The sequence below is a fragment of the Vulpes vulpes genome, chromosome 13 (assembly GCF_048418805.1).
Source record: "Vulpes vulpes isolate BD-2025 chromosome 13, VulVul3, whole genome shotgun sequence".
NCBI classification, from domain to species: Eukaryota; Metazoa; Chordata; class Mammalia; order Carnivora; family Canidae; genus Vulpes; species Vulpes vulpes.
The window spans coordinates 105,417,474-105,430,134 of record NC_132792.1 but is presented as its reverse complement, the minus strand read 5'-3'; the positions used below and the strand labels follow the sequence as shown (position 1 = coordinate 105,430,134).

Below are 12,661 nucleotides of genomic sequence, written 5' to 3'. Positions count from 1 at the left end.
CAGCTCAGACATTCTAATCTATTATTTTGGACATATAGTCTCAGATCAAATATTTTACAGACCAGGAAAGCTAGGCATTTTGAGACAAAGTAGGTCCCTATTATGGGACAGAAGTAGGGTTGTGAATTTAGCAAAAACAAAGAGAAAAAAAAAATAAAACCAAATTTTGAATGACCAAAAAGATGGGATGCCTAGTTAAGTTTGAAAGTTAGATAAAATATTCTTTTTTTTTTTTAGTATGAGTGTACCCTATGTAATACATATATGTAATATATACTAAAAAATTCATTGTTGGTCTAAAATTCAGATTTAACTGGGCATCCTGTATTTAGCCTGGCAACCCAAGATAAATGCCACCCCCCTTCCCCAAGATCCTAACTTACCCCAAAGGGCTGAGAGAACAGATAACTGGCATGGAAAATGAACAGACCCACTGACAGTATTGTTTAAACATTCCAACTGCATAGAGAACAGCTCTCTGGATTTGCCAATAACACATAGAGCATGCGGTCACTACTGCTGCTGATGTGTGGAAACTCCTTTTAGAAGATTTGTGCCCAGAAAACCACATTTAAGAAAACAAAATTATGATAGAAGGCAAGCCGGAAGTGAAGCTAACAAAAGTCTTCTATCAACAGTTTCCTTTTGGGGGAAGAACGCAGGAGAGCAATGCAGAAAGATTTTCCTTCTAGCTCCCTCTCTCTTTTCTACTTTTGGAGACTGAAGAAGATCAGTGGGAAAGGCAGATAGTGGTTTCTAGGTTAGAATCAAGAAAGGTGCTTCTTAATAGGTCCAATCCTGGCAAGCTGAAGAAAAAAAGAAGGAAAGTATAAGGTGGTGGCAGGCGCGCTCTCACCTCTTGCCTACTAGTTGTTGAAAGCAGCCTTACAAGCTATTAAAGAGGGTAATCTAGTTTTCTGGTTTCACTTTTACGTATGACATCCGACAGCTTCAGATACTTCAGCAAAACTAAAAGAAATTGCCTTATTTCCTACCTGCCTTTTCTGGCTTATTTTCCCTTCTCTTACCAACTCCAAATACCAATAGTCATTCTGGTCATGTCATTTATAATTAATTCTAAGTTAAAACTAAGGTTTACCTGTTAGCAAAATGCCTGAGTGTTCTGCCTCTGGTCAAGCAATTAAAAATTATGAATTTCTTACTCTGGTAAAAATATAGTAAAATCTAATTAGTTCTTAATTTTGGAACTACTTTTTTTTTTTACTCTAATTTTTATTTTAATTCCAGTTAGGGGCAGCCCTGGTGGCTCAGAGGTTTAGCGCCGCCTTCAGCCCAGGGTGTGATCCTGGAGACCTGGGATCGAGTCCCACATCGGGCTCCCTGCATGAAACCTGCTTCTCCCTCTGCCTGTGTCTCTGCCTCTGTGTCTCTTGTGAATAAATAAATAAAATCTTTAAAAAAATTCCAGTTAGTTATGGGGCACCTGGGTGGCCAAGTTGGTTGAGCATCCAACTCTTGATTTCTGCTCAGGTCACGATCAGGTCATGACATCGAGCCCCCAATGTGGGGCTCAGCCCTGGGCAGAAAGCCTGCTTAGGATTCTTTCTCTCAAAAAAAAAAAAAAAAAAGGATTCTTTCTCTCCTTCTCCCTCTGCCCCTTCTCCATGGGCCCACCTACCCCCCCACCGCTCACATGCTCTCTCTCTCAAAAAAAAATAAAATAAAAAATAACTAAGTTACACGTAGCATATTAGTTTCAGGTGTGCAATATAGTGATTTGACACTCCCATACATCCCTCGGTGCTCATCACAAGTGCTCGCCTTAATTCCCATCACCTATTTAATTCATTCCTCTACCCACCTCCCCCCTGGTAACTACCAGATTATTCTCTATAATTAAGAGTCTGGGATGCCTGGGTGTCTCAGGTCATGATCCCGGGGTCTGGGATCGAGTCCCACATTGGGGTCCCAGCAGAGAGCCCTCTTCTCCCTCTGCTTGTGTCTCTGCCTCTCTGTGTCTCTCATGAATAAATAAATAAAGTCTTTAAAAAGAAAGTCTGTTTCTTGGTTTGTCTCTCATTTTTTCCTCTTTGCTTGTTCTCTTTCTTAAATTCTACAAATGAGTAAAGTCAGGTATTTGTCTTTCCTGACTTATTTCACTTAGCATTATACTCTCTAGTTCCATCCACATCATTGCGAATGACAAAATTTCATTCTTTTTCACAACTGAATAGTATTCGTGTGTGTGTGTGTGTGTGTGTGTGTGTGTACCATGACCTCTTTATCCATTCATCAATCGACACTTGAGCTGTTGCTATATCTTGGCCATTGTAAATAATGCTGCTATGAACATAGAGATGCACAAATACCTTTGAATTAGTGTTCTTATATTCTTTAAGTAAATAGTAGTGTGATTTCTGGATAATAAGGTAGTTCTATTTTTGAGGACCCTCCATACTGTTTTACTTTGAAACTACTCTCGTGACAGCTACATGTGTTATATTAATGGCACAGGCTATATTAAACAAAATGGAATTAGTAAAATGTGAACTCTAAATTATAAGGGAGGAAAGTTACTTTTCACTTGAACTGGTTACATAGTCTGTCTTTAGTTGTGCCACTGTATCCTTCTCCCCAGTTATTCTATCAGGAGCAAGAATGGGTTAATAGTCCAATAGTCCTAGGATAGGGTTAAATATCTTTTTTTTTTTTTTTGCTTTGTTTATAGGAATTATTTAGCTGATCTCAGGTACCTCAAACTTTACATTGTTTATAATGCATTGTTTGATCTGGTGAAAAAGGAACCCTAACCACCATTTTTGGTTTCTAAATTGCAAGTGTACTGATTCTGGAAGGGATGAAGAGGACCAGTTATATATACAACCCTTAAAATTGCTCTTAATCTAAGTGAAACTCATTTGTAGTCAGTGGCATTAACAAGTCATCAAAAAGAGGAAGTTCTCTTAACTGAAGGAAATTTTATGAGGCAACACTTAAAAAAGTAAGACAAGTTCCTATCAATGTAGTTACTGTTCTTTCAAATATTCTTTCTATTTGAATAGAATAGAAAGAATATTTTTCGGTCCAGCCTTGCAGAAGGCAAATAATTTGAATTTCTAGATCATAATCTGATGTGTTTTTGAATCTGGAAATTTCAAACTAAGTTGTCCATGGCATATTGTCAGCCTCTAGTGATGTGACTGTATGAAAATCTGATTATTTAATGAGTACTGTTTTTACAAGTAGTAATTGATCTTAAATATATAAAAGAGAAAAAATATATATACAAGCATAGTGCTATTTTCAAAAACAGCACATTACCACACCATGTTTTAAGTGTATAGAGTGACAGTTAATGAAAAATCTCAAATCTGGGGCCCAGGTGGCTCAGTTGGTTAAGTGGCTGCCTTAGGTCAAGTTGTGATCCCAGGGTCCTGGGATCAAGCCCTGAGTAGAGCTCCCTGCTCATGGGGAACCTGCTTCTCCCTCTGCTCCTCTCCCTGCTTATGCTCTCTCAATAAGTAAAAATCTTAAAAAAAATATGACTGAAGCTCAATTAAACCATTTTGAACACTTAGGTTTGCATTTTGTATAATTTTCAGGGATCCCAAAATATTGTTCTCCTTTAGATGTTTTCAACCATTAAAAAAATACCAAAACCAGTTTTAGTTCATAGGACATACAACAACAGACCAGTGGGCCATAGTTTGTTAATCTGCAAAACAGATGCAGCCATGGGCTTCAACTCAGTGCAAGCCTAGTGCCATTACACGAAGTTTGTCAGTAGTCATTTTTGAAGTATGTAGATGATTAGGTTTTACTAGGAGGCAATTTACCAATAATCATATTCTATAACTCTGGTATAACAAATCACAATTCTGAAGACTTCTCTTGAAATTTATGGTGGCAAATGTGGAGCAAAAATTTGTGTGATTAATAGATTCAAAATACTATAGCCAGATTTTCCTGATTAGGGAGAATAAATTCACTTAAGTATTTAAGAGGGTTTCAGGTAAATATATGAGTTTTATTATTTTATTCTCTGTGGCCTCCAGTGGGTGAAGGCTGCAGAAAATACTGTGGATGGAATGTGTGGTGGTGAAGGAGACCCTGAAGTGGAGACTGAAGGACTATTTAGTAAAGAAGTTGTACAGGGCATTTACGTTTTTGTTGAATGGTGATGAATCTATATGGGCTCCTAAAACAAGAAAGTTTATGCTTCTGTAATTTGGGCAAAGATTCTCAAACTGCCTACTTTAGTTATCTGGATAAGAAGCTAATGATGGCTCGGATTTGTGGGCGTTGGCCCAATCCAAAGGTTGATTACTTAAGAGTAAAGTCAAGTGAGAGCATGATGTATGTAAATAGTTTCTCCTATTTTATTTTATTAAGATTTTATTTATTTGATGGGGAGAGAGAGAAAGAGAGCAAGCAAACCCAAGGTGGGAGGAGCAGCAGAGGGAGAGGAAGAAGCAGATTTCCTGCTGAGCAGGGAGCCTGATGTGATCTCTATCCTAGGACCCTGAGATCATGACCTGAGCCGAAGGCAGAGGCGCTTAACCAACTGAGCCACCCAGGCACTCAGTTTCTCCTATTTTAAGGAGAAAGCAGAAAATTAGAACTGAACTTATCTAGCCAAAACCTCCAAGCAAGATTATACCCAACCCTATTCAAGAAACAGCTGCATGATGTAATAGACTCTGGACAAGGAGTTTGGAGTATCATTTAGTTTTGGGACTTGCGTTTTTTAGCACTTGGGAATTCTATCTATCCAGTTCTGTTTAGGCCCTGATATGTTAATAAGACCAAAGGGCTGGGGGGCGCCTGTGTGGCACAGTCATTTAAGCTTCTGACTCTTGATTTCAGCTCAGGTCCTGATCTCAGGGTCCTGAGATCGAGCTCCGCCTTGGGCTCCACACTCAGTATATAGTCTCATATTCTCTCTCCCTTTCCTCTGTCCCTTCCACTCATGCTCGCGCTTGCTCGCTCTCAAATAAATAAATAAATCTTAAGAAAAAAAATCAAAGGGCTGTATAAATTTAAGGTAAAAAAAACGGAATGATTCTCATCTGTTTTCAAAAACTTGAGAGTTTCTAAAATTGAGATGACACACCTTCTTTGTACCTCATTCCTTTTGTCCTACTTGTAAATACTGCGGACCTAGGTTTACACTATCCTCTGATTAACAGTTTCTGATGAATCTGGATTAGACCCAGTCATCTAGACTACATTTCAGTCTTTCAATATCTTACACTTCCCAAAAAAAGGGATGGGGATTTCAGAAGTGCATCCTTAGTCCTTTTCTAAGCTACACAGAAATGAGAATGGGTTCATTTACATCATTTTGGCCTTTGGAAATTCTTATTAACATTTATTTTTCATGGTATCTGTCAAAGAACACAACCAACTTCTCGTTTTTATTTATTTATTTTCCAACTTCTCGTTTTTAAATATGCTGGCTATTTAAATACATTTGTGCTATTTTTAAAAAGATTTTATTTATTTATTCATGAGAGACATAGAGAGAGGCAGAGACACAGGCAAAGAAAGAAGCAGGCTCCATGCAGGGAGCCCAAAGTGGGACTCGATTCCAGGACTCCAGGATCACACCCTGAGCTGAAGGCAGATGCTCAACCGCTAAGCCACCCAGGCATCCCTCACTTGTGCTAATTTTAATAAAGGCCAATGACAATAAAAGCTGTTTAAGTATTAAAGTGCTATTTGTCCTGTGCTCTGAAATAACTCTTCTAGCTTCATGGATTCGTTTAGGCATCTGTATAGTTGGATTTTTTTCCCCCATAATAATTGTCAGAGAGCAAACTTATGAAGTGAACCTTTGATCCGTGAGAATGCAGTTAGGTTTAACAATTACTAGTTAAATTGTCTTTAAATTATTTTATGCTAAAAAAAATGCTACCTTATTTTATGTAAAACTGTAAATGAACAAATGAGCTACCATTTTATAGCACTTAAGAACTGAAACAGACCTTCAGGTCCTACATATCCAGAATATCTGTCTTGGAAACTAATGAAACTGTATGTACTCAGGATGCTTTGCTTACAAATGTTCTCCCCACCTTTTGAAAATGTTCAGTATAAACGAGTAGCATCCAGAGCATGAAAGGTCTTATCCTCTGTGCTATGGCTGCTGCAGACACAAAGGCCCCTAGGAGAGAATACCAAGCAGGGTACCTAGGGGCTATGAGAGAGTCCAACAAAGTTCCATAGCTGACAACATCGAATGCTTGCTGTGTGCCAGGCACTGCTGTTCCCCCTTAAAGAAACAGCATGGGGAAGGAAGCATTTAGGCAATGATGGAAAGAGTCATGGGAATATAAAGAATAATGAAAGAAAGGAGAGGTATAAAAACTGAAGTTAATAGCAATAATAAGAAAGTTTATTTAAAAATCTGTGTATACTTTAAGACAGGTTATTTTATTAGGGTCAGGTATGCCTTAGGAAATTTTTTTTAAAAAACAAGAAATCATTGGTTAATAGCAACATTTCTTGCAAAATCTTAGGTATGATTTCTATTTCAATAGATCCTTGAATCCAGCACTGAGCCTGTAACCAAACAGTATTTGACTTCTCCGTATTCAAAGTTTATGGGCTGCAAATTCATCCTCTCTACTTCACATAATTGAAATAACCCTAAGGAGTCGGTACTCTCCAATTGCTTCTTTTTATGTGCCTCCCACGGAGGAAATTACAAGATGCCTCCTTGGCTTTGTGCTTCCCCTTCTAACAGGAGAGAGCACCAGTAATGAAGCTGGTAGGATAGGTGCTGGAAAAGGGATGGGCTTCCATAAGCAAGCAAATCCTGATCACATAATCAAATATGCTTTCAAAGGAGTGGAAGAGTGCGCAGTCAAGAAGCACTGGACGTAATTACTTCCTATCGCCCGGGCTCCGCCTTGGAGTGCAGCCTGCTGACTCACCAGGCTGCTCCCAGTTAGTTTCTGCTGGGTTTCCCCACGGCCTGCGCACGTGAGTCATCATGGGAATGAAAGTTTCTACCCGTCTCCTTAACAACCGTGCAGAAACCAGGCATGACAGTGAACTTCGATCTTTCCAGTAAGAACCGGACCTAAGGCAAGAGAGGGTGAAAGATGATGTGGCAGGTGTCACCGCCAGCCAAGCTGCCAGATGACAGTCCCCCGCCCTAGGGCGTTCGTCAGCAACACTCCAGTTTCAGCGTCATCTCCCCCACCCGCCCAAGTAGTTAAACTGGCATCTTGTCGAGCATCGCTTGCAGCTGCTGGCCACTGAACTCTGGTTTTTTTCCCCCACGTCAGTAATGCTCAAACTTTGCTGCACAATGAAATTACCTGGAGATTAATAAAACATAACAAATCCGATGCTTGGCTCGCACCTCCAAACTGTCTGATTTAAATGAGCTGGGATGACATGTGGACATCAGGACTTCTCCAAAGCTCCGCAGGTAATTCTAACAGGCAGCAAAGTTTGGGAACCTCTGCACTGGACAAGCCTCACTCCTCCCCAAGCAAGTGAACCTCACCAGTTTAGCATAACTACTGACCACCTACCCGGTGGCCTCCCAACCTGTCTCAGAGACCTACTGACACTTAGTCCCCTGATAACTCAGGGTGGCAGCCGCAAAGAACGCTAGCGAAGCAGAGCAAGGGGGCATTTTTAGCAGGAACACTGTCTAGACAAGGGCCATCTCCGCCCTTAGCTTTCGAAAAACTTCGCCAAATTTAGTGCTCGGGGGAAGCATCTCAGATGGCGCTATTCTTACTGTTACCTTTTGATCTCTGTTCTGTTTCATTCCACAGAGTCCTGTTCGGCAAAGCTGCAAGCCTCGGGTCCTCTCCGATGAGAAGCAGGTGCTGCGTCAACGCACAGCCAAGACGCGAGCGCACGCTCCACCCCGGCCGGCCGCGCCGAGCCCAGCAGCCGCCTCGCAGCGCGGCCCCGGGGTAGATACTATGCTAATCAAGAAAGTTCTTCCGTCTCCTCGCGGGAGGGCGGGTGCAGGTTCGGACGCTTAACCCTTCATTTCACGTGACGGCCTCGGAGCGCGCTTCGTGACCTCCTCTTGCTTCGCGGGCCTGGACCACGTCCCACGTTTTTGGAAGAGAGGACGTGAGCAAGTGATGGAGAGAAGCCGCAGGGAGGGGACAGCAGGGTTGGCTGGTGCCGGGGTGAACGGACGGCTACTGTTCAGAATATTAATTGCTCCACGCGCTACTGACCCGGCGAAGACTAGCAGAAGGGGACGGGGGGTTAAGACAAAGGCTCCTCCGGATCGAATGGCTGCAGCGCCCCTTCCTCCGGGGTTAGAGCTCTGCCTCCTGCGCTGGGCGGCACTTGGCACGGGAGTGACAGAGTGACTCAAGGGGTGACCAAACCCACGAGCCCTTTCGGGGTTTGAAAGTCTGCATGACCGAGCGCTCCACATTCAGGGGGGGGGGGTGTCTTTCGGTGCCCACCCCTCCTTGCAGCCCTTTGTGGGATTTCTGGGCTCTGGCGCAGCCCTTCTAAGGGTGGACTGAAGAATTTGCTACGGAAGCAGAGTGGGGAGTCGCCGAGGAGCCCTGGCCCTGCGCCCTGGGCTCCCTGCAGAAGAACCCCTTGGGCTCAGAGTAACAACCCGCTCTCTTTTCCCCAGACTCGGCTCCCGAGTCCTGGGCGTCAGAAGCACCAGCGGGAGCCGGAGTTGGACACGGGGGGCGGACGGAGGGCAAGCTCCGGGGCGGCTGCAGGACCGGGGGGCCAGGGTTTGATCCCCAGCCCGCCAGCGCCAGCGCGCTGCACTTCCTGGCCTGCCCCTGCCAGCGCCCTGGGTTCTCAGTCCCGGCGCCCCAAGTCGGGCGCCCCCGGGTCTGCGCGCGCCGGGCGCGCACCCCCAAGCCCCCTCTGCGCCAGCGCCAAGTGTCCCGGCCCCGGCCGGCCCCGGCCCTCACCCCGGAGCTAGTCCACTTTGCATCTGCCAGCGTGGCAGTCCGACTCCCTCCCCTCTCCCCGGGGGCGCTGCGCCGGGGCTACCGAGGAGAGGTGCAGCCCGCGGGAAGGCGGCGGGTGCACACCCCGGAGCCGCGCCGCCGACCCCCGCACAACTTCTTGCGGGCACGGAGACCCGGGGTCCCGCCGGCTCCGCGACGCGCGGACTGCAGCCCCCCGGCTGCGGGAGGAGGCGCGGCCAGCGCCGGGCCTGGGAGGGACTGCGCCAGGGCAGGAGGTGTCGGGGTGCGCCAGGGCGGTACCGCTTTAAATGCACTTGACTCACCTGCTCCGGCGCTGCCGCCTCCTTCCCCTACTGACAGCTGGGGGCTTTGTTTTCTCCACCCACCCGGCCGGCTGCGCTCCGCCCCCACTGCCACACGTGACTCGCCGTCTGCCACCGCCGCTCCGCTAGTCCCCCCGGGAGAGCCGGGCCCGCGCCACCCTTGCCCGAGGGTGCGGAGCGCAGGTGGAGACCCCAGCCCGGGACACGTCCGGGTCCGAGGTGACCCGTCGGCGGGCTGGTTGGAAGGTGGCACGCGGGTCGGGGCCCTTGGAAGCCAGAGTGCGTTGGTGACACGGAATAAAGTGCCAGCCACAGGGAGCTGGACTGCTGGGCCCCACCCAGGAGAAGGGAGGCCGGCACCCCTGAGAATGGGGTCTTGAAAAGGCGACGCCACACCTTGAATTAATCACCTGTGGCTGGGAGCCTGCTCGCCAACCGACGTGCTTCCGCCTCTTAGACCAGGTGTTTGTACTCCTACGGGGGGGGGGGGGGGGAACAATTGATAATAAAGGACAAACTAATTTTGTCGTGAACATTGTTAATCAAACCAGGCAATTCTCAACCGGATAATACGATTGATAATGCAATCCTAGCAAGTTTCATTGAGGTTTCCAATCTGCTTTTTGGTGCTGTGGATATTGGATTCTGTTTGGAAAACGGAATCCAGGCTGGAGAAGCTAACTACAGATTATTGATGTGGGCACTGGTCCATTTGGAACAGTACCTATTTTTAATGAAATGAATTGAGAAAATGTTCTGGCTTCAAGACCCAGCTTAGTTAGTATCTGCTGCTTTTGGAAGTGTTCCTGACCCTTGCTGCTCTCAACTGCACGAACCTGTTGTCTGAATCCTTCCTTTTGCCCTTGGAGAACACAAACTTTACTTCCTCTCCCTGCCCCCATCCCCACCCAATTGCAAGTGGAGGGGGGGGGGGGGAAGAGTACCTCCTTCTCCCGAGCATCCTTTAAAGTGAAGTCTGCATAGTGAAGTGGCTTAGCACAGTGCTTCCCAAACTTTAATATGCAGATGGGTCAGCCTGGGGCCTTGTTTAAACTAAATTCTGATTGAGTAGGTCTGGAATCCCGACTGCTATCCTGCATTTCTGGCAAACTCCCAGGTAATGTTAGTGCTGCTGGTTTTGAGGATCAAACTTTGAAGCAGAAAAGCTTAGAGCACCCACTCTGGCATTGGCCAACCTAATTTGAGTCCTGATGCATCACTTGATAACTCTGTGACCTTGGGCAAGGTTCTTAACATTTAAGCTCCCCAAGCTGTAAAATGGAAATACTACTAATATCCACCTCATAGGGTTGTCTTGAAGATTAAATGAGAAAACCTGTAAAAGGCACCTGGTGTCTGGCACACATACCTAGGGTTCAGGAACTGTTTAGCTAATTAACTCTTGGGGTCTTCCTGGCAGGAGCAAAGCTGGCACAAAGCCCAACACGTAGTGGGAACAGTTAGGGGTTGAGGCAGCCAGTGCTAGAATGACAACTGCACCCTCAAACTACCAAGCACTGGCCAGATGTGTAGAACAATTCTGTTGAGTAAATGGAAGACTACAATGTGGAGCAAATCATACATGTTTAAAAGTTCTTTTCTTCTGCAAAACTTGAAATCTTGATAAATTAGTTCTGGGACGCTGAATTAAAAAATCATTTGCTTTTTATTACAGATAATGTCCAGCTGCCTGTCGCATGGGTAATCTATTTTAATATCTGAGAGAGTAAATGGATTGTTAAGGAGTAGTACATTTTTTATCCTCATTAAAAACCTTGAAATTTAAATTTAAATGAATTTATTAATGAAGATACGGTATTCTTAGCTCTCAAAATGAATGGGTATTGTCATCATTGTTCTCATATCTCTCTTCCTTGCTTCTTCTCTCTCCAGCCCTAAGTATGAGTATTTCCTAAGACGTGTTTTTCTGCTTTTTATTTTCCTCATTTTTCTGCCATTTCCTTTGGAATTTTATTCATTTTTTATGTTCAACTTTCAAGTGTACGGAGATTACTTCTGAATATATACCCACATTCTTAGCCTGTTTCCAAGCCCCATTTCCACATTACCAATGGCTTGCTAGGCGTTTCCAACTCAATTTCCCAGTCGCCTTAGAAGTTTCAGTGTATTCTAAATTGAACTCCTCCTTCTTCTCATAAAACTGATACCTCCTTGGTAATAAATCAAGATGGCAATTTGCATCGGGAAGCCCTTAGTGCTAATTCAGGGACCTGGCAAGGTGTGGGACACCCAATATAATCATCCCAGTACCTTCCCATTGCTCCCAGCTATTTCTCTGAGACTTCGCCTTCCATGGTGACTGAGGCTGATTCATGCATAAACACAACTTACTGGTATAACAGCTACATAAACAGCTAGGGGCTGCTGCACAAATGGTGATCAATGTCAATTGAGCTGGTGAGAAACTGTATCAGTCTGGGGAGGCTAGATTATGTTGCTGTAACAAATACCACCAAAACCTCTGTGGCTTAATATGAGTTAATTTCCTGCTCATGGAAAATCTCCAGGCAGCTCTCAGGGTGACTCATCATTGTAGCCTGTTTCATTCCAGTCACCTCTTTGTAAGCTCCATGGCAGGGGAAAGAGAGTATGGAAAACTGTGCACCAAACCTTAAATGTATTTACCCAGAAGAGACATGTCACTGGTCAAAGAAACCACATGGTCATTACCTAATTTTAAGGGTGTTTTTACTCAGAAATAGGTTAAAAAAAAAAAAGTAGAAATCTTGGTGAACAGGAGTATGCCTACCACAGAAATTACACTGAAAATAGTGTGTATATATATATATATATATATATATATATATAATATATATATAATGTATAATATAGTAGGGGATGAGCACAGATTACCAGTTTGAGGAGGGTATCCTGTTGTGTGTGGAGTATTTGGAAAAGCGTTATTGTTGTTTTTATTATTATATAATATAATTATGTAGGGAGATGCTTAAAAGCAAAAAAATTCTGTGTCTCTGCCTGTCAGGGTCACCTTATGATTTAGCCAAGGTCAGTCTACTCCAGGCATTGATCATTCAAAGTCTTCTGTGACCCAGGGGCCAGGAAATATCTTCCATCTTGATTATATCCTGGAAGACACACCAACCATTAAATAAGTAAAGTTACATCAACACAAGCAAATCTGCTAATTTTGCTGACACTGATGGTCACTCTCTACTGGAAGATTGAATACATGTTCATGTAGAATGAAATATTTCCACAGGATCAACTTGTCCCATGTTTCTCCTACGATCACCTTAATTATGCCTTTGACATCTTCAAAGAAATGTTGAAATGTACCCTTGTGAGTAAAAATCAGTCAAAAAAAAATCCATAGAAAAAAATCACTCACATCAGTGTGAGAAAAATAAAATCATGGTTTTCAATAAGCTTTGGGGGCCTTTTTTCTCTGAAAAGCAGAGATTCTATCAG

The 12,661-nt window shown here is 44.2% G+C and overlaps 1 protein-coding gene across 4 annotated transcripts in view; it reads right to left on the bottom strand.

Moving 5' to 3' along the window:
* MAPRE2 (microtubule associated protein RP/EB family member 2) overlaps positions 1-9,566 on the bottom strand; it is a 157,119-nt gene extending 147,553 nt beyond the window's left edge. Inside the window, exons 1-2 of one of the 4 annotated variants that reach the window (XM_072732191.1) lie at positions 7,727-7,856; positions 6,900-7,048 (exon numbers count right to left, since the gene is read on the bottom strand). Coding sequence is in view for 1 of the 4 variants with exons in the window: in XM_072732190.1 (XP_072588291.1) it covers positions 7,727-7,750 (24 nt within the window). In the remaining 3 variants the exon portion in view is untranslated. Of the gene's footprint in view, positions 1-6,899; positions 7,049-7,726; positions 7,945-9,211 lie in introns of those variants that run through there. The other 3 variants (XM_025996966.2, XM_072732190.1, XM_072732193.1) reach the window with 3 other exon arrangements.
* Between the last annotated feature and the right edge of the window lie 3,095 nt (positions 9,567-12,661).